At 46.2% G+C, this 22,614-nt stretch overlaps 1 protein-coding gene across 22 annotated transcripts in view; it reads right to left on the reverse strand.

Moving 5' to 3' along the window:
• Positions 1–22,614, reverse strand: part of Dysf (dysferlin) — a 200,191-nt gene that overhangs the window by 160,316 nt on the left and 17,261 nt on the right. For all 22 annotated transcript variants that reach the window (XM_040737838.1, XM_005071085.4, XM_005071079.4 and 19 more), the window contains exons 2-3: positions 13,474–13,529; positions 11,604–11,695 (exon numbers count right to left, since the gene is read on the reverse strand). In XM_040737838.1, coding sequence (XP_040593772.1) covers positions 11,604–11,695; positions 13,474–13,529 — 148 coding nt within the window. The remainder of the gene's footprint in view (positions 1–11,603; positions 11,696–13,473; positions 13,530–22,614) is intronic.

Raw genomic sequence — 22,614 nt, forward strand, 5'->3', positions numbered from 1 at the left:
GTGCCCGGATTACAGGCACACACCAACACCCAGCTTTTACATGAGTTCTGGGGGTTTAACTCGGGTCTTTGTGCTTGGGCAGCACAGACTAAGTTATCACCCCAGCCCACTTCTTTCTTTCTAATGAAAGAACATGTATACATGTCAAGGCATTCAGCGCATGCTCATGAACTGTAGGATTCATGTATGTGTGTCTGTGTGGATTCTTCTATAATCAATGGCCCACATACTCAACCTCTTCAGTGTTTCCATCCATGGCAAAATTTTAGCAGACACTGTTATTCAAACTTCAGAACAACCTTGACACTTCTGTGTCCCAGACAGTACAAGTCTGGGAATCACTGCTAATGAGGGAGCTTACGTACCCCTGCCTCTCTCATTTTTAATTATGTGTGTATGTGAATGTGAGCGCAGGTGTTTATGGAGGCCAGCAGATGGCATCAGATCCCCTGAAACAGCAATTAGAGGTAGTTGTGAGCCACCTGATGTACATGCCGGGAACTCAACTCAAGTCTTCTGTTCTTAACCACTGAGCAAGACCCTTTACTCCTGGACTCCTCCCCCACTATCCCTCATTCTCATGCCATTATTCAGGTCCTGGACCACTTGCTCCTCCCAGGAAGGGACCTCTCAATTCCATCAACATCCTCCAGGTTTGGAGGCAGACACCAACTGGCCCCTCCCTCAGGCACTCTGCCATCTCCTTCACATACATTCCCATCTTAGAAGACTATATTCAGATCCTCACATGGGACCAAGCTCAATGCTGTAGTCTACACCAGGTCACCCTCACCTCCTCCCCAAAGACTGAAGCCTACCCAGTGCAATTCTATGTGAGAAAGATCCAGCATTTCCCCAGCGGGCCCCTCCTCATTGACTGTGGTACCTGGATACTCACATGAGTACATCCCCTTTCTATCTGAGCAGTCGGGACTGTGAAACAGCACCTTACAAGTTCCCACAGAAGAACAGAGCATGGCGCCGCCTCTGCAATCTATGAACCAGAATGAGGCAATCCCTGTTAAAACCACAGTCGCCAAGAGCAACTTCAACAGGAGATGGCCGCATCACTCAAGACTTGAAGCAATTGGGCACCAGAAGAGCAGCACGGACGACAGGAATGATAAACACTAACCTGGGTGGAATACCCATTCTGCAGCAGGTCCCTTACGCTTCCCTCAATACACCCTAAGAAAGTAAGTGACAGGAGCTTGGGAAACATGGGTGACCTGCACAAGGCTATGTGGCTAGTTCTCAGCTCTTCTCAAAATCTCAGGATCCACATGGGACCATGTCATCCAGCCTGATGTGGGTGTGGAGGGGGAGTAGCTGGAGGAGTGACAGCTGAAGGAGCATCAGTGTTTAGGAAGTACGTCAGCTGCCCCCAGGGCCCAACCAGTTACAGGCATCATGATTGGTGCTCAAACCTCAGAAAGGGGAAAGGCAGGCAGGTGTCTGTGTGTGCATAGGAGGTCATGAAGGTGGTGAGTGGGCACACCGTTCCCCAGGAAATGCTACTGGGAAGGCCACCAACGGCCATCACACACACCCTGGCTCTTAGGATAAACCAGGGTCTCTGATTATACTGCTTCACTAAAAAACAAGGGGGCATAGTTACAGGAGAAAATGATAAAAAAAAAATAGGAGTTCTCCTTAGGGTTGTATTCAAGATAAAAAATGGACAGTCTTTCAATATATGTCTGCACATGCAATATTTGGAGAGTCTCTTTCAATTGGATGACCTGTGTGTGTGTCAGTTGGTTCTGGCCTCTCTACCTAGAGCCCAGCTGGGCATGGGGCCACCAAGGTCACAGTGACCCTGTGATCTTACCCTCAGGAGACTCTTCTTTCTCTCCCATGTTTATAACTGCCAAACATTTAAGTAAAATCTATGCCTGCGTTAATTAATTTATCTTGGGAAATCATTTCCCAGGACAAATAATACCAAGTCCACACTGTGTTCATGTAATTAGGCCACTTTCTTTTCTGTTTTACATGGGAAGGAAGTTTCATTGATGAAGGGAAAGGAGTAGGGGAAGGGGAAGGGAGAGAAAGGTAAGAGGAGAGAGAGAGAGAGAGAGAGAGAGAGAGAGAGAGAGAGAGAGAGAGAGAGAGAGAGAGAGAGAGAGAGAGAGACCTGTCTGCATCCTCAGATAGCAGGGGAAAAAGTGACATTTTCTTTTCTATTTAAAAACTTTTCAAAATTTGTCAATATTCCTGGGGGAGAGGCATGAGTATGGCACAGTACATGTCTAGGGCAGTGATTCTCAACCTTCCTAATGCTGCGACCCTGTGACACATGTTGTGGTTAACTCAACCATAAAAGTATTTTGTTGCTACTTCATAACTGTATGAATTGTAATGTAACTATCTGATTATGACCCCATGGGGGTCTTGACCCACAGGTTGAGAAACACTAGTATGGGATAAGATGACAATGTAAAGGAATAAATTTTCTCTTTTTGCAACGTGGGTTCCAGGAATGGAATTCCTATCATCAGACTTGGTAGCAATTGCATTTACTAGCTGAATCATCTTGCTGTCCCATAGCATCTTCATTTCCATTTTACCAAAATTATTTTCGCTGAGAACAATTATTCTGCATTTAAGTCTTCTATCATAGATTTGTCTCTTATTTTGCATTTTTAGATTTATTTATTTTGTATGTATGACTGTTTTGTCCACGTGTATATATGTACACCATGTGTGAAGAGGGCATCAGATCTCCCAGGAGTGCAGTGACAGATGGCTGTGACCTACCTGTATGTGCTGAGAACTGAACCCAGGTTCGCTACAAGAGCAGTGAGTGCTCTTAACCGCTAAGCCATCTCTCCAGCCCCAATAATAATTGTGTTTCTTAAATTTAGCGTTTTTATCATTTTATAGTGACTATTTCACCAATAATTATATGCTTAAACAGCACAAGAGTGACTATTCATATTTATTTTTAGCTAATCAGAAGCCAGAGCAGAGACTGGAGACATAGCTCAGTTAAAGGAGTACCTGCCTAACAGACTTGGAGCCCTGGGTTCAACCCCAGCATAAACTGACAGAGGTAACACAGGCCTGTAACCAGCACTTGGGAGGGAGATTAGAAGTTAAACCTAGCATAAATAAATAAATAAATAAATAAAATTATTAACCAGCAAAGCTCCTTTCTGGGTGTTCTCAGAGCTCTGCTGCTGTGGGCCGTCCACCCTGGGTGCCCACTGACTTCTTCAGAGCAGCTTCCAGAAGTGAAGGTGCTGCAGCCACTATGGTTTCTTCCTTTCTTTCTTTCTTTCTTTCTTTCTTTCTTTCTTTCTTTCTTTCTTTCCTTCCTCCCTCCCTTCCTTGCTTCCTTCTTTTTGACTTTTTTATAATTGAAAACATTATTTTCATGTAATACATTTTGGTCATTTTTCCTTCCTTAGTCCCTCCCAGATTCTCCCCATCTCCTCACCCACACAACTTTGTATTCTTTTTCTATCTCTCCCTTAAAAAAAAAAGAAAGACAAAACAGTAACAATGAATAAAGTAAACCACTAGAACATACAAATGAAATCAAAATAAACAAACAAAAGACTAAAAAGACAAAAAAATCCAAACAAAGCAAAATGAGGCAAAAAAAAAAGTCTGCAGAAATACTATAGAAATCATTTTGTGATGGCCAACTCCCCCTAGCATGTCGCCTGTCCTGAGGTGTGGTTAATATACCCCATGAGACCCCATTGAAAATAAACTGAATTTTTTCCTTTGCCAGCAGGTCAGTTTCAGATCATCTGTTGGTTAGGAGTGGGAGCCCACAGTTTCTTTCTTAAACCTCATGGCTCAGGGCTGAGACAGGGCTCAGACATATAAGAAGTAGTCAGGACACCTGTACAAGACTGCAGATAGACCCATGTCTATTGACATGCACAAAACTTAAGTCCAAATGGATCAAAGACCTCAACATAAATCCAGCCACACTGAACCTCTTAGAAGAGAAAGTGGGAGGCACCCTTGAACAAATTGGTACAGGAGACAGCTTTCTGAACATAAATCCAGTAGCACAGACACTAAGATCGACAATTAATAAATGGGACCTCCTGAAACTGAGAAGCTTCTGCAAGGCAGAGGACACAGTCAGCAAGACAAAAAGGCAACCCACAGATTGGGAAAAGATATTCACTAACCCCACATCGAACAGAGGGCTGATCTCCAAAATTTACGAAGAACTCAAAAAGCAGGCCTCCAAAACACCAAAGGATTCAATTAAAAACTGGGGTACAGAACTAAATAATTCTCAACAGAGGAGTCTAAAATGACTGAGAGACACTTGAGAAAGTGCTCAATATCCCTAGCCATCCAGAAAATGCAAATCAAAACAACTCTGAGAAACCATCTCACTCCTGTCAGAATGGCTAAAATCAAAACTCCAACGACAGTTTATGCTGGAGAGGATGTGGAGAAAGGGGAACACTCCTCCACTGCTGGTGGGAGTGCCAACTTGTACAGCCACTTTGGAAATCAGTATGGAGATTCCTCAGGAAAATGGGAATCAGTCTACCACAAGACCCAGCAATTCCATTCTTAGGCATATACCCAAAAGATGCACATTCATACAACAAGGATGTCTGTTCCACTGTATTCATAGCAGCAGTATTTGCAATAGCCATCACCTGGAAGCAACCTAGATGCCCCTCAACTGAAGAGTGGATAGAGAAAATGTGGTACATTTACACAATGGAGTAATACTCAACAGAAAAAACAACAATGGAATCTAGTGCAGGCAAATGGACGGCACCAGAAGAAATCATCCTGAGTGAGGTAATCCAGTCACAAAAGGATAAACATGGTATGTACTCATTCATATATGGATTTAGACATGGATCAGTGGGGTGCCAGCATACAATCCCACCGCCAGGGAGTCTGGGAAAAAGAGCCTTTATCCAGTGACTGATGGAAGCAGAGGAGGACACCCACAGCTAAACACTGAAATGAACTCCTGGAATTCAGTGACAGAAAGGGAGGACTGATGAGCAAAGGGGTCAAGACTGGGCTGATTTAACCCACAGAAACATCTGACCTGAACAAGGGGGGAGCTCTTGGACCCCAGACTGATGGCTGGGAGGACAGCATGGGACTGACCCAGACCCCCTGAATGTGGGTGTCAGTGAGGAGGCCTAGGCAATCTATGGAGCCTTGGGTAGTATTTATCCCTGGCATACAAATGGACTTTGGGTGCCCATCCCACAAGGAGGGATGTTCTCTCAGCCTGGACTCTTGCCAGAAGGCCTAGGCCCTGCCCTGGATGAAATGGCAGACTCTGGAGATTCCCCATGGAGAGCCTCACCCTTCCTGGGGATAGGAGTGGGGATTGGGAAGGGGGCTCGGGGGCCTGGTGGGGGGGAGGGGAGGGAGAGGGAGCTGGGATTGCCATGTGAAGCAAGCTTGTTTCTAACTTAAACTTTAAAAATACATACATACATTAAAAAAAAGAAGTAGTCAGGGATGGAACTTTCTAAAAATCTAGAGTTGTCTGTCTGTTTGATACAAGAAGCCACCAACCACAGGGAGCTGTTTACATTTAAAACACTAAGCTAAAGTGAAGAACTGGGGTGCAGTCCCAAACACCTGTATTCTCAACATTTGGGAAACAGGTAGCAAGATCTGTTTCCAGCACTCCAGGCCTCCCTGGACTTCATAGCAAGACAGGGGAGAGGAGAGAGAGGAGGAACAAAGCAAAAGACTTGTGGGCAGAGGTGCAGAGAGATGGGCTATGCAGGATGAAGGAGGCCTTGGGGAGATTCTAGATTCGGGTAAAAGAAAACAGGAGAGGAGCTCTGGATCTGGTAGAGGGAGCAAAGGTAAGGAGGGAGGGAGAGAGGGAGGGAGGGAGGGAGGGAGGGAGGGAGGGAGGGAGGGAGGGAGGGAGGGAGGGAGGGAGAAGGAAGCCCACTTAGGGGTAAGAGCTACCTGCTTGGAAGAAGGCCCAGGGAGGACAATGGTGGGCTCACAGAAGATAACCAGGAATCCTAGGGTGTGGCTGCAACAAGACCCCTCAGGACTTCGCTGACAGCAGAGGCCTGGGAGCAGCAGGATGGCAGCAGTCACCATCCCCTCAGGACCAGACAGTGTGGCTGGGGGCACTGAGGAGGTGTACCATGGGAACATTCACTGTACTTGTCTTAGTTGCTTTTCTATTGCTGAAGAGACACCATAACCAAAGACACAAGAGAAAGTGTTTAATTTGGGGCTTGTTGTTCCAGAGGGTTAGAGGCCAGTGTGGTGGGAAGTAGAGTAGCAGGAAGGCAGCTTGGTGCTGGCAGAACTCATATCTTAGTCAATAGGCAGGAGGCAGAGAGAGCTAACTGTGAATGGTCTAAGTTTTGGGACCTCAGATCCCACCCCCAGTGACACACCTCCTCCAACAAGGCCACAAACCCTAATCCTTCCCAAACAGTTCCTCCAACTGGGCACCAGGCATTTAAATATATGAGTCTATGACAGGACATACTCATTCAAACAGTGCTGAATCACTAAACTTCTTTGTCCCTCAAATTTTTAATGTCACATGGCTGTCCTTGAGACTGCTCAGTATGTTTCCTATTTTAGTCTTAGAATTTTTAATGTGTCTAGATTTGATTCCTTTCCATTTTTCTTTCGTGTGTGTGTGTGTGTGTGTGTGTGTGTGTGTGTGTGTGTTATGCATGTGTGTGTACATGTTGGGGGCAGTCATTGCCTGGGATGTGTGTGAGAAGGCCAGAGGTTGATTTGTGGTGCTTTCTTCACTCTCTCGGCATTTTTTTGAGATAGGGTGTCTCACTGAACCTGGAGCTCCCTGCTTCAGATAGATTGGCCAGCGAGTACCAGAGAGCCAGCCACCTGATCCTGTGTCCCCGGCACTGGCACTATAATTGCATGCTGTCATACCCAGATGTCATGTGGGTGCCGGGGAGCTAAACTCAGGTGCTCAGGCTTACACAGCAAGCACATTAGCAGCTGAGCCATCTCCATAGCCCATTTTTCTTCTTTTCTTCTACAAGCTTTTGAGTGTAGTTTTCAGTCTGATGATGAGGGCATCACGGAAATACCATGCAGGGGCCATGTCCCCTTCTGCTGCTTCGAATAGGGTTACCTCAGGTACAGACGTTAAAGCTAGCTGCTGTGAAGCCCACAGACCCATTTGCTCTGACCATTCCCTCACAGAATAGGGTGTTTAGGTAGCTCTATCCTTCTGCAGATATTCACGAATGTGGGCCTAAATTTAAACTTAATCTATTACAATTTAATTTTTAATTGCTGGAAAGCCAGATTAAGATAAATGCTTGGGGAAAAAAACCACATCCAAGTGTTTCTAAGACAGAAAGTTCTGGTAAGTGATGATGCCTAGTGAACTGGCTATTCTGGATGTGGAGGTTTGAGGAACTGCTTCCCAGCATGCTGACCTGCAGTGACCTTCTCACGTGGGAACTGATGAGCCAAAGGACATCAACAGGGACCAGTGGGATGGTGTATGCATCCTCCCTCTGCAAAACGTATGACCCACAGAGCCAGACAGCCTCTACATAGTCATGAGCTGTCCCCTGGATGCCCAGCCTGGCCTGTGAACTAACCAAAACTGTGTCCACAATCCCTGCTCTCCTGCTGCCTCTGGGGTCTCAGCCTCCGCCCACAGCATCTAGGAAAGTACTGAATATGATAATGAAGACATTGAAATGAAACCTACATTTCCTCTTGGCCTGCAGTACCCAGGCCATCCACCTTTGCCTCACTAAATTCTCAACTCCTACGTCACCAGAGGGACTGAACTATGCAGCGCGCCCAGAGGCCAGCTGCCGGGGCCTTGGGAGCCTGTGAAACGCAGAGATTCCAGAGCTAAGAGAATGAACACAAACACCTGCCCTCCAGCCATACACAGCTCCAGCATAGCTTTTTGGGAAGGTCACCAATCTAATCTTAGAGTCTCTGTTTCCTGTCTGTAAGGATGATGACAGCAGCATTTGATAGAGACAGATCTCGTCTCATATACCAGGCTTACACAGGGCTAGGAACCTAGCTAAGCTCTGTCCAGGGCCAGCTGAAAGATTCTCCACTGCTACTGTTCGCCTGGGACTGGCCTGGGACTGGCCCTACCGCTCCCTTCTCAACAAGGTTGCATCTACCACAACCCTGAATTCCCACATGAATTCACTGCCCTCCGCTCCCATACACCAGAACTACTTTCCCCTCCAAAATCCTGACCCTGGGTGACTGCGGGCCTTCTCCAGAAAGCCTTCCCAGACGACCCAGTGTCCAGAATTGCTCCCTGCCTGGACTGTAGGTCTATCTTCAAGTTCATTGGTATCTCATGGGGGATGATGGAGGTGCCTGCCTTCCACAAAGCATCTAGCTGAGACGGTAGCGAAGGCCACAGCTTTAATTTATTAATTTATTTATTATTCTTAATTACTCTGTGTGTGTGTGTGTGTTTGGGCATGGTCACAGGTATGTAGTAGGAACAGGAGATAAAGAGCCAGGGGAAAGGAGATGTTCTCTCTCTTGGGGTTCCAGTCAGATCTTGGAGAGCAATGAGCAGACCTTGGGTTCCCAGCTTCTCATGTAAGTGACTTCTCCCTAAATAAATATCATATGACAACCTACCCTGTGTAGCTTAGTATTCCCCAATATGTGTGTGTGAAGGTAAGATGTCAGGTGTGCCATGGTCAAGACACAATATCATGAAGTCTTTTTCCATTTCTGAGTGCTCCGGGTCATCAAGCTTGAGTGTCAGGGCCCTTACCTGGTGAGGCATCTCAAGAGCTGTGGGCCACAGCTTTCTAACTGAATTCACAACTGAATTCGAGCATTGCAAAAACATTTAGCAATGGCAAAATTTTCTAAACTCAGCCAGGTGGGGGTGGGGCAAACTTTTCATTCTGGCATTCTGGAGGCAGAGGCAGGCAGATCCTTGTGAGTTCAAGGCTAACCTGCAGGGCTATGTAAACAGATCCTGTCTCAAAAGAAAGAGAGAGAGAGAGAGAGAGAGAGAGAGAGAGAGAGAGAGAGAGAGAGAGAGAGAGAGAGAGAGAGAGAGAGAGAGAAGAAAGGATTTCTAAACCCATCAAAAACACAATTTGGAACAAAACAGATAATGACAGTGCTCACCCATGTCCCTTCAGGAGACTGGCTTCACTTCAGCCTTGGTGCTGAGCACACAGCATGCGCATGCACATGCACTTGCACACGCACACTTTGAACTGTGCATGTCATCATGCCAAGCAAGTCCCACAAACACTGCCTCAAACATCTGGGCTCAGGTTCAAGACTGTATGCTGGAGACCCCAGCGTTTTTAGGTGTACATGCAAAGTTTTCCGCTCTTGCAGAAAGCATTAGCATCTCCTGTCTTGTGGGTATTCAGCAGAAAGGACTGTTCAAACATGGGTTTAAACCAATAGAAAGCCATCAGCCAGCTGGCAACTACATTGGGTGTTCAGAGATCCCAGTGTAGCACTGAGTCTTTCTCGGGAAGAGCTTTTAAGGACAAAACCATGTTCTGGGTTGACATACTTTGGTTAATAAGAACAGTTAGCCAGAAGCAGAACTACAGACGCCAAAATGCAAGATTAGTACCTTTAGAGACTTTCCCAGAAGTATGGACTTTGACGAATTAGGTCTTTATTTTTATTTTGGCGGTGGTGCTGTCTATTGCTGTATTTTACAGCCTGAATGGCACTTCCACCATGGAGTCAGTTGTGCTAATGTCTGGGTCCCTGTTACAATAAGTACTAAATTAGTGTATCTTTGTATTGTATTGTATTCATGTGTTTTATTATATATGGGTGTATTATTATTATGTTTGGGTTGCTGACTTGAATTTCATCTTAAAATATTAAAATAATTTTGATTTAGGATAGGAATGAATCTCCAACAATTTCTAAAGTGGCCCTAGACATCCTTCTGCCATTTGGTACTGTGTACTTAAGTGAACTGGCATTCTCAACACTGATGGTTCTAAAATCAAAATACCAAACCACTCTGCAGGATGTTGCTCTCTGTCCTGCAGTTTCAAATACTCAGCCAAGAGTTAACTATTCAGGCAAAACTAAAGCACATCCATGTCAGGATGCAAATTTGCTTTCCTCTTCAATAAATGGTGACATTATATAAAACAAAGTAAAAAACTATTTTTTTGATCTCACTGTGTAGCCCTAGCTAGCCTGGAACTTCCAAAGCTATGTATGTCAGGTTAGCTTCCAAATCACAGAGATCTGCCTGCCTCTGCCTCCCAAGTGCCAGTATTAAGTGTGTACCACACTTTTAATGTCCATTTAAAGTAAATTTCTTTATGAGTTATTATCAGTAAATATTTGATTTACCCACTTTATATACTTATATATCCAAAGTCATATATAAATTTCTCAAGCAAAAGAGGGTCCTGACTGGAAAAGATAGGAGATGACTGAGTTTCTCCAGCAATAGGCTGAGCTCCCCACCCTGCAGCACCACTTCAGAGGCACAAGGAGAGCGCCCTCTCCTGCCTCAGGGATGTCAGACCATGAACCCAGGGCCAGCTTGAACCACAAAGAAGCAGTAATGGTTTAGATTCTTTCTCTGAGCTTTGGAAATTTCTAACTTTGCAGGTGTTTCACAGCCTGAGGCCCTCTCTACATTTCTGATCCCTCCTCCTTCCCACTGTCCCCACTCAGGTTCACATAACTCAGACTCCCTTCCTCAGATACAGCTGACCCAGTTCCCAAACAAAGGCTCCCCTGTGGGCAGGTCTGTGAGCAGCCAGCCCACGCTCCTCAGGGCCAGATATCAGTGAACAAAACCAGGCACTGGAGCTCACTCAACACACCTATACCCTGTTGTACCCACAGAGACCACTGACCCCTATCCTTACTTAAGTCCTGTCTGCGTAGCTCCTCCCAGGCTGTCTCCTGGCCACTTATACCCGCAGCCAACCGACCCATCAAGCTTTGGAAGTCTTGCCCACCACTCTATTTACAAGGCTCAAGGAAGCCACTTATCTGCCTAGACAGAGTCTGCTTTTGCCAGTATGATTTTGTCAACCTAACCAAAGCGTGTACACACACACACACACACACACACACACACACACACACACAGGAAGGGAGGAAGTGGTAAAAAGGAGGGGAGGAAGGGAGGGAGGGAGGGAAGGAGGGAGGAAGCTACCTTGGGACTTCTTACCTCAGTTTCCACTTCCTCCATGCAGCCCTCCTCCACTGCCCCCTCCTAGCTTCACCTTCTCTTTTTCTGCCCACCTCCTGGAGTGTGTGTAGCTGCCTTCACCAGCCAGGAAGAGGCAAGGAATGCCCCTTCCTATCGAGAGGCTGCAGGGAGAGCCGGGAACCTGCTCCTACCTGCTCCCCACAGCCTGCACTCTTGTACAAAGGCTCCAGGACACTTGATCCTAGCACACCTTCCCTCCCCTGCAGCCTGTGCAGCTCTCAGCGGCAATGTCAGCCAAGTTCCCCAGGCTACAGCATCCACCACTGGATCAGGCCCATGAAAAGCAGTCATCAGTAAGTAAATGCTAACAGGAAGCACTAGCCTTTGGGAGCTCTAGTTCCGGATCCATATTCATCAAAACCCACCTGTACCTTCAAGTTCCCAGGTCACTGTTGGACCTACTCACCTGTTTCTCCCCATTGTCTCATGGTCCTTGACCACCACATGAAGTTCTGAGCCCTGGTCTAGAGGAATACCTTTGAGGTCCCACTCAAAGCCCTGGAAAGAAAGAAGAAAAGGTAATTTAACATGTGACCCCAGGGTGGTAAGCAGACATTCAGAGTGGTGTTCAGGGATGAGCATGTGTATAAGTGCCTGGGTTGATGGATGGATGGATGGATGGATGGATGGATGGATGGATGGATGGATGGATGAGTAGGTGGGGGGAGTGGATGATGGATGTTGTGCTTGACTAGTTTTAAGTCAACTTGACAAAAGCTAGAGTCATTGGAGAGGAAGGAGCCTCAATTAAGAAAAGGCCTCCATACAGACTAGCTGTAGACAAGCCAGTAGGGCACTTTCTTAATTATTGATTGATGTGAGGGCATAGTTCATTGTGGTTCTGAGTTCTATAAGAAAGCAGGCTATTGGGCGGTGATAGCACATGTCTTTAGTCCAAGAACTTAGGAAGCAGAGGCAGGTGGATCTCTGTGAGTTCAAGACCAGACCTGGTCTACAAAGTGTATTCCAGGACAGGCTCCAAAGCCATAGAGAAATCCTGTCTCAAAAAGCAAAAACAAAACAAAACAAAAAAGCAGACTGAGCAAACCATAGGGAACAAGCCAGTAAGAAGCAGCCCTCCTTAGCCTCCGCATCAGCTCTTGCCTCTAGTTTGAGTACTGCCAACTTGTTTGAGTACTTCTCCTATCTTCCCTCAATGACCAACAGTGACATGGAAGTATACACCAAATAAATCCTTTCCTCCCCAAGTTGCTTTTGATCATGGTGTTCATCACAGCAACAGGAAGTTGAATAGATGGGTAAGTACCTGGATGGATGGGTGGGTAGGTGAGTGAATTAATGGGTGAGTGGATGTAAGGGTGGGTGAATGAATACATGGGTGGGATGGATGGTAGATGCATGGATGGCTGGATACTTGGAATAGTAGGTGAGTGATTTGATGCATGGATGGTTGGATGCTAGGATATAGGGTAGGTAGCTAGGTGGGAAGGATGATAGATGGGTAGGTGAGTGGGTAAATGGATGAATATATTGATGGTTTTATGGGTGGGTAGATGTATGGAAGGATGGGTGGAAATGTAGCTAGATGAATAGATAGATGGGTTGGTGGATAGATGGATACATGGATAGATGGATGGATGGATGGATGGATGGATGGATGGATGGATGGATGGATGGATGGATACCAGAATTCCAGAGCTTCAGAGGTGATGGTAAGAACTAGAGATAACAAAGAAGAGGAGGCCACATTGCACTATCCTCCTCTCCAGCTCATCCCAGGACACTAGAACAAAAGCACAGCAGTAATAATGCAGGTGATCCTTCATGGTCCTTACTCCAAGGTCACATGGTCATCCAAAGCCAGACTCCCGGTGGGCGGGATGAGTAAGTGATGAGTTAAGGAAGGCTAATCAGAGGCGCCTCTCTGCACCTAACTCTGTCCTCAGTTGTGCTTCAGAGAACCACATGGAAGCCATCTCTACAGAACCCTGCACAAGGGGACAGACCCGTGGGAACAACTGGGGGACTTGGCTAATCAGGGAGGTGCTATGGAGAGGAGGTAGCTTTGGCCTGTGGGAGGGAGAGCAGGCAGTCAAGGGAGACCTGACTGACCTGAGCTGGATAGCAGACAAAACAAAACAAAACAAATGAAAACGAAAACAAGCATCTGCCCTCAGGGTCAGCACACACTGTGGGCAGAGTCTCTGGATAGAGCTGGATCCCTACCCTCCTGAGAAAGCTTCCTCTTTGTCAGTCCTCTGCAAGAGGTGACAGAGGCAGAGACAGGCTAGGGAGGGGGGAAGAAGCTGGTGTACCTCATTCCACACGGGGTTCACACTGTTCTTGATGACTTTGGTTCTCTTCTTCACCCCTGTGGGAGACAAAGAAGGGAGAGCTGAGACATATCCCACTGGAGCCCGTCCACCCTGCCGGGTTCAGCTGCTTTGGACTCAACTCCAAAGGAAAGCTCACCAAACTAGCGTGGCTTCTGAACACCACCTAGGAATGTCCAATGGCTGTCATACTTCTCTGTTAGCTTTGGGGGGCCACTAAACAACAGTGTAATCAGAAGGATGTTTTTTGAAAGAAAATGTCCAATTGGCAGGCATGGTAGTGTGTGCCTTTAATCCCAGCACTTAGGAAGAAGACACAGATGAACTTCTGTGAGTTGAAGGCCAACTTGGTCTATGTAGAGAGTTCCAGGCCAGTCTCAAAAAGAGGAAGAAGTGGGGGAGGAGGAGAAGAGAAGGAGGAGGGGGAGGCAGAAGAGGAAGAGAAAGAAAAGAAAGTGCCTGAGCTGACTTCTCATGAGTTGTGTCATCATGGCCATTGTCATTCCTACCCCTCTGTTCTCCCAGCTCGGTCACCACCCCCATACCTGTGCTGCAGATTAACCCAGGCCCCACTGTATTAGGCAAACACACCACCACTGAACTCCATCTCCAGACCCTGCATGATTTTCAGACCTCTAGTGAAAATGAACACTTAGGGTCAGGGGTGCAGCTTGCTAGGTAGAGTGCTTATCTAGTTTGTGCAAGGCCCTGGGCTTAATCCCAAGCGCTGCATAAACTAGCTGTGGTGGTATACTAGTGCTCAGGAGCTGGAAGCAGGAGGACCAGCAGTTCAAGGCCAGCCCAGCTACACAGTGAGTTTGAGGCTAGCCTGGGCTACCTGGGAGACTGTCTCAGACCATTTTTTAAATGACAAAAAATAAAATTAATATGCAAACATGAATAATCTTCAAAGAAAACAGTCAATTTCTCTTTTAAAATACAAATCATGTTATTGCATTTGCACAAAATGTCCGGAGCAAGAAAATCCATAGATTAGGAGTTTCCAGGGGTAGAGTACAGAGGAGGGGAACTGGGAATGATTGATATCTCTGAGTTTGGGGAGCAGTATTCTGGAATTAGATCATAATTACTGTATAATATTTAACCTAAAATCACCAAGTGTTTGTTTGTTCTGTGGTACCAGGACTGAACCCAGGGTTGTACTAATTCTAGGCAATCACTCTATTTTTGTAATTTGGGGACAAGATCTCATTCAGTGCCTTAGGCTGACCTTGAATTTCCTCTAGAAGTTCAGATCATCTTATCTTAGCCCCCTAAGTATCTGGGATTACAGATCTATGCTACCTGGCCCAGCTTAATTGGTTAAAATGATGCAGTCAATTCTGTATGAGTTTTACCTAGGGTAAAACAAAAACTCGCCTTCCCATCTGAGACCTAGAAAGAGTTTATGGGAAAAATAACCAGACCCAAATAAGCCTGTCTGGTTCATGAAGCTGAAGGAAAGCAGGTGGCTTTGGAGTAGACAACTAGAAGAACTAACCCTGTAATATCTGAGAGCTGACCCGTGTGATCTTGGGTGGCAGAGAGCTGCAGCACTCAGGGAGCAGAAGCTCAGAGCCACAAAAACGGCTAATCCTAGTGCAGTGGGTGGAGGACCCTTGAAGGAAAGGTGAGCAGAGGATACCCAGGGGAAAGTGCTGCTAGGGCTGGACGCTAGACTGTGTGGGCAGACGAGGTCCATAGCCAAGCTGGACCTGGCTTGCAGTCCTGGTCTCTGCTGGGGTGGCAGGTCTGCGCCTCTCAGGGTGATCCCCAGAAAGAGGTTACAGTGATCTGAAAATATCAGAGTGAGGAGGGTCCCACCAAGCGCACTAAGACACAGGCCTCCCTCCCACAAAGACCTACGGAACTACAGAGAACAGCAGCTATGGAGAGAAGGGTCAGAGGAGCTGATGAAGCTAGGCATGGTCACTCTGCTCAGACAGGGGCATGGACAGCTGCACCGGCCCTCCTTTCCTAGGGGGCATCCGGAACGTTGTCTGGCTGGGAAGGGAAGGGACCAGCCAAGGAACCCTCGGCTCCCTCAGGCCTTCAACCCTTCCTGTACAGCCCACATGATTCTCTGTTGAGAAGCCTGTGGTACCCAGTGAACTGAATGGCCTGTGTGATACCTCCTCCAGGATCTGGAAGCACGTTCTTGGAGCTGCAGCCCTGAGTCCTCCAGAGTTGAGCTGTGTCTGGGCTTGGCCAGTCTCCTAGTTGTCCACCCTTCTCAAGTTTCCAAGACTGGAAGAGGGTGAGCCCCTAGATCCCCTCCCTCTTGGTTGTAAGTCACTGAAGTTGGGAGGTGGGGTGGACTCTGAGGATGCACAAAGTGCCACCAGACAATTCTGAATCAATCTTAAGCTTCTGGGTCCCAGAATGTCATTCTTCTCAGTTACTGAGGATACTACAGGGTTTTTTATTTAGAAACTGAAAGTGAAACAGTTAAAATATTGTTTAGTAATCAATTCAGCTGAGCATGACTGTCATTCCAGCACCCGGGGAGCTAAGAAAGAAAGATCCAGAGTTTAAGACAGCCTGGGATATCTCAAAGCAAAACTAGTAATCAATTTTAAAAAATGGTAAGTGGCTAAAGAGATTGCTCAGCAGTTAAAATAATGTACTGCTCTTCCAGAGGACCCAAGTTCTATTCCCAGCACCCACATTAGGCAGCTCACAACCACTTGCAATTCCAGCTCCAGAGGATATAATGACCCTTTCGGGTCAGTAAGCACAGATGCATGGCCATACATGTACTCCTGTACAGACACACACTGGAGAAATGCATAATCAAAATAAATGAAAATAATAAGAAAAAATAAATATTTAATGCAGGTAGTGATGGTGCATGCCTTTAATCTCAACACTAGGGAGGCAGAGGCAAGTGGGGCCAGCCTGGTCTACTGAGAGAGTTCCAGGACAGCTGGAGCTACGCAGAGAACCACCATAAATAAATATTTAAAATAATGATAGGAAGCTCAAAACGTATTAGCATCAGTGGCATATTTATGTGGAAGATAACTCCTAAGACAAGGGAAAACTAAAAGTGTTACTTTTACACTTTTGCATATCTCTATAATGCTCTGCTGGGTAGCTATAGCTACTCCTGTGTTTATACATCCATTAATGATTTGTTTTGCTTAAAATCTACAAAGAAAATCCAACCAGATGTGTAGCTGGAAGTGAAGGAGGCATGTGTTCTAGTGAAAGTGCAGGGAATTGTGAAGTCTTTGGAATTACTCAACAGGTAGTAACTCAAACTTCTTAAAAGCTGTGACGTGTATTCTAAAAAGAGGTCAATAAACATTTGTTTTTTACATTAAAATTAGTTATTCTAACTTTCTCTTTTAAATGAATCTACCTACTGACAACTCTGTAACATCTACATTTTGGAGATTTGGTGCAATTAGTTAAACAGATCTTACAAATGTTTCTTTTCTTTTCTTTGAGACAGGGTTTCTCAGAGTAGCCCTGGCTGTCGTGGAACTCACTCTGTAGAGCAAGATGGCCTCAAACTCACAGAGATTTGCCAGCCTCTGCCTCCTGAGTGCTGGGATTAAAGGTGTGCACTATCACTGCCTGGCAACATATTTCTTGTATAATAACCTCCGATTTAATAATATCACCATCACTCTCATCAGAAAAACCTATATAAAGGGAAGCTGAGAGAGATAGGTTATCTATAATTTCATTTTTTCTAGAAAATCAAACTTTACAATTAGCAACAAATGATAAATGTTAAGCATTGTCCGTGAATGGGGAGGGCTAGCCTATTCCTGTTTAAAAATAAACTGCCAGCCAGGCAGTGGTTGTGCTCGCCTTTAATCCCAGCACTCGGGAGGCAGAGGCAGATGAATTTCTGTGAGTTCCAGACCAGCCTGGTCTACCAGAGCTAGTTCCAGGACAGCCTCAAAAGTCACAGAGAAACCCTGTCTCGAGAAAGAAACAAAGAAAGAAAGAAACAGAGAGAGAGAGAAAGAGAGAGAGAGGGGGAGGGAGAGAGAGAGAGGAAGGGAGGGAGGGAGAGAGAGAAAGAGAGAGAGAGAGAGAGAGAGAGAGAGAGAGAGAGAGAGAGAAAATAAACTGCCAAAATCCTGAATATAAACAATTATTGCCAACCTTTTCTTCCAGGAAAATAGTGTTCCATGAACATAAACTGACCGATGGCTGGTATAGTTGTGTCTTAGTTAATAAAACACTATGACTGAAAGCAACATAGGGAGGAAGGTTTTATTTAAGCTTATAAGTCTCAGGTCACAGTCTGTCACTGAGAGAAATCAGGGCAGGAACTCAAGGCAGAGACCTGGAGGCAGGAACTAAAGCAGAGACCATGGAGCAGCACTGTTCACTGACTTCTCCCCATAACTTGCTCATTCTACTTCCTACACACCCCAGGACCACCTGCCCAGTGCCAGCACCATCCTCAGAGGGCTGGGCCCTCCCATATCAATCATTAATCAAGAAAAGGCACCCTCATACTTGCCTATTCGTCGATCTGATGAATACAGTTTCTTAATTAATATTACCTATTCCCAGATATGTTGAGGTTTGTGTCAAGCTGACAAAACCAACCAGGATAGTTTATAATGAATGTGGTCATGCTGTCCTTGGTTTTTCCATAGTCACTATTATTTCAGTATGGAAAATGTTCTCAATGCATCTCCCACTTCATGTCACAAGACACAATATTGTATAAAATTATGAGACATTATTAAAATATTATGTGTAATATTGTATACTGTGTATACTTGAGAATTAAAGTCAATCATTTTTCTGCTTTATCAAGGACCTCCTTAGATGAAACTGAGTACATGAATGTAGTGGCATCTTGTCTTGCCTGCAGACTTGTAGAAGTGGCCACACCCCTTGGGCATAGTTTCAGGTGCAGGCCTGACCCATTAAGGTAGAGGAGGGGCTGGTTCGAGCTCTCTTGGGTCCGAAGAGCATCTGAGGGGCAGAGACTGCCTCTTCTGAAGCATGAAGGGCATAGCGGTTATTTACTCTTATCTGTGTAAGCTCTTCCCTAATAAACAACTATTTATCGTTTATCTTGGGTCTGGTGAACTCTTTTAAACCCCCACCTTCACATGAACATAAAGAATACAGTAGGCAGGGACTGGAGAGATGGCTCAGTAGTTAAGAGCACTCGCTGCTCTTACAGAGAACCTGAGTTTGGTTCCCAACACCCACACATAGCAGGTCACAAACATTTTTAACTCCAGTTCCAGAGGATCCAACAACCTCATCTGGCCTCTGCAGGCATCAGGCACATGTGTGCTACACTTAAAAATGCAGGCAAAGAGTCACTCAAAATAAAAACAACAAATATTGAAAAGACGAAAGGATACAGTAGATATATATATGTGAGCACCAAAGCCTTGAGTGATGTCAAGGAGCCAGCAGTTTTAGCTTCCCCTGACACGAAATCAGCAAGGAAAATGTCAACTCGGTGAAAAAGGTGAATTGGTTAGTGTTACAGTGGATGTTGTTTTGACCTTGTCGATTGAAAGTCTTGGGAAATTCATTAAGATGTTAGCCTAAGGGGAGGGTGAGGAGAACAGGAGGACTGAGACAGGGGAGGAATAGAGGATGGCAAAAACGATGACTTGACAAAGGGAGTCAGCACATGTTTGAAGAGAGGTCAGGCACAGAGGAAATGGTAGGGGATCCACAGGGATAACCCCAACTAAGAATCTAGGCAGTGATGGAGAGGCTGCCTTCGATGCCCTTCCCCTATAATGAGATTGATGACTACCTTGGTTACCATTCCTAGAACCTTGACCCAGTAGCTGATCGAAGCAGAAACAGGCACCCACAGCTAAACACTGAGCCATACTCCCGGAACCCAGTTGCGGAGAGGGAGGAGAGATGAGCAAATGAACCAAGACGGTGCTGGAGATACACGCAGAAACAGTTGATCTGACCTAATGAAAGCATGGAGACCCTAGTCATAAAGCTGGGGAACCAGCATTAGACTGAACCAAGCCCTCTGAATGTGGGTGCCAGCTAGAAGGCCAAGGCAGTCTATGAAACCTCTAACAGTGGAGCCAGTGTTTATTCCTAGGTCGCAAATGAACTTTGGGAGTCATTCCCTATGGAGGGATATTATTGTAGTCCAGATACAGAAAGAAGAGGGCCTGGGCCCTCCCCCAAATGATGTGATGGACTTTGATGATCCCCTGTGGAGGGTCTCACTATCCCTGGGGAGTGGGTGGAGGGTGGTTTGGGGGGTTGGTGGGAAGCATAGGAGGATGGGAGGGCTAGGGAATGGGGGGATGGATATGTAAATAAGAGTGTTTCTTTTGGGGGGGGGTTCAAGGCAGGGTTTCTCTGTGGCTTTGGAAGCTGCCCTGGAACTAGCTCTTGTAGACCAGGCTGGTCTTGGACTCACAGAGATCTGCCTGCTTCTGCCTCCAGAGTGCTGGAATTAAAGGCATGTGCCACCAACACCTGGCTAATAAGAGCGTTTCTAAAATAAAAAAAATTTTAAAAGATGTTAGCCTCACTTTGCTTGTTTGTAAAATCATGGTGGTAGTTCTACAAAAATTAAGTAAGATAGCATGTAGGAGGTACCCAACTGCCCTCAGGCTCATCAAAGCTGTGTTTGCCCCCCTTCCCACCCTCTGTTCTGTGGCTGCTCTGATGCTCCTATCCAAGCCTATGAATTCTAGTAGCATCCCATTGGTGACTCCTCATACAAGCTTCCCCGGTGCCCTGTCTTCATTGAGGATGACAGAGATAGTTCTTCTCTCTGGGGCTCCCAAGACAGCTGGGACCTCAGCCCAGGGCAGCAGCTCACAGTGTACTTCTCTATCCATATTGTGATGGTTTAAATAGATATGCCCCCCGTAGACTCATGTGTTTGAATGCTTGATTCACAGGAAGTGGTGCTATTAGGAGGTGTGGCCTCATTGGAGTGGGTATGGCCTCAGTGGAGGAAGTGTGTCACTGTGGGGGTGAGCTCTGAAATCTCAGAAGTTCAAATCAGCTCACTCCCTGCTGCAGATCAAAATGTAGCACTCTCAGCTCCTTCTCCAGCATCATGTCTGCCTGCATGCCACCATGCTTCCCACCATGATGATAATGAACTAAACCTCTGAACTGTAAGCCAGCCCCAATTAAATGTTTTCCTTTATAAGAGTTGCGGTGGTCGTGATGTGTCTTCACAGCAACAAAACCCTAACTCAGACACATGTGTTGGTGCACTGACTAGGCTGTGATTTTTCAGAGGACAGACACCATAACTCTTCATATTACCAACCCCAGTTCAAAATGAGGTGCCATAGTAATTGGGAGTTAAGTGACTGGACCCTTTTCTTTCTGAAGTTGCTGTGAGTTAACTTACACAGCAAGGAACAGAACTGTTCTTGGGGACACCATAGCCTTGTTTACTGTCGTGGGACAGTGCAGGTGAATGGAGAGGTTAAAGGATGCAGACAAGAGGCATGCTGGAAAGGGCTCCGGCTGTCCTCCCAGTGCTAGCCTAGGTCTGCCCTGGGTAGACTGCAGTGCCTCTTCTTCAGCTCCATGTCGCTGTGACTCCCCAGGGAGTTGGACACTGGCTTTGGAGTCACTTGTTAAGGAATCCTGGTGGGGCTCTGAAGAGGGTTCAGGAATAAAGCGTTTGTCACCCAAGCCTAGAGACAGGAGTTTGAATCTCCTGGCACACATGGGAAAAGTCAGATACAGTAATGTCAATCCCAGTGCCCCTAACCAGGAGATGGATGGTGGAGACAGGAGAATTGCGGGTAAACAAGACAGACCCTGTTCCAAACAAGGTGGAAGGTGAGCACTGACACCTGAGCTTGTCCTCTGACATCTACAGGCATGTGGCATTGTAGCCTTAAAGAGCTTGGCACTATCTAGGCCTCAGCCCCCCAGCAGTGCCTTGATCTGTGTCTACTGTCGGGTTTTAAGGGGACAGGAGATGAAAGCTAAGTGTTCACTTCCCCTCCCCTATCAAGAATCTGCTTCCTGTGGCCTCCAGAAGTAACATGGAACATTCCACATACTGCCCTTCTTGAGAGGCCCACTAAGAAACTTACTTCCTGGTGCTCTCTGCTTACACAATTAGGCAATATGCGTGACAGCCCTGGGTTGAGTGCCTTTAAATCAGTGTCTACTTCCTGTATTCCCTGAAGATGAAGACAACAGAGGATTTAGGGGGATTTTATGAAGTCCTGACAGGAAGAGTGAACTCTCAGACCCTTCAGGTGAGCTTGGGAGGAGCCACTTATGGGACTACAACCCCCAAAAAGAACAAGCAAAAGGGAGCTATTGAGGCTCATTTAAAAGGTCGGTACTGCACAAGCACAAGGACCTGTGTTCTATTCACGGAACACATGTAAAAAATTCAGGCATGGTAGCATGTGCTTGTAAACTCAGAGCTGGAAAGCCAGAGAGAAAACTCCCTGGGGCTTGTCGGCCAGCCAGCCTAACAGAGTCCCAGGTTCTAGTCAAAGAAGTCCCTATCTCAAAAAACAAGATGAAAGTTCCTGAGGAGCAATACCCAAGGCTGACATAAGACCTACAAATGTGTGTGCGTGCATGCATGCGTGTTTGCGTGTGTGTGTGTGTGTGTGTGTGTGTGTGTGTGTGTGTGTGTGTGTGTGTATGCAAAGAAACTTTGAACTTGGGAAATCAGCATAGGACTGATCCACTGAATGTGAGTGTCAGTGAGGAGGCCTCAGCAATCTATGGGGCCTCTGGTAGTGGATCAGTATTTATCCCTAGCATACAAATGGACGTTGGGAGCCCACTCCACATAGAGGGATACTCTCTCAGCCTAGACACATGGAGGATGGTCTAGGCCCTGTTCCAAAGGATATGACAAACTTTGAAGATCCCCATGGAAGGCCTCACCCTCTCTGGGAAGGTTAGGGGGTTAGTGGGGAGCAGGGGAGGAGGGGAGGGAGAGGGAACTGGGATTGACATGTAAAGAAATCTTGTTTCTAATTTAAATAAAAAATAGAAAAAACAAAAATAAATAAATAAAATAAAATACTTAACAGCTAAAAATAAAAAGAAACTCGAACTTTCTTTTTTAAAGGAAACAGAACATTCACCTGCCCATCGTGTGGCTTACAGGCACCAAAGGAAGGGCAGACACCCTTGCCAATC

The sequence above is a fragment of the Mesocricetus auratus genome, unplaced genomic scaffold (assembly GCF_017639785.1).
Source record: "Mesocricetus auratus isolate SY011 unplaced genomic scaffold, BCM_Maur_2.0 Super-Scaffold_100676, whole genome shotgun sequence".
Lineage (NCBI taxonomy): Eukaryota > Metazoa > Chordata > Mammalia > Rodentia > Cricetidae > Mesocricetus > Mesocricetus auratus.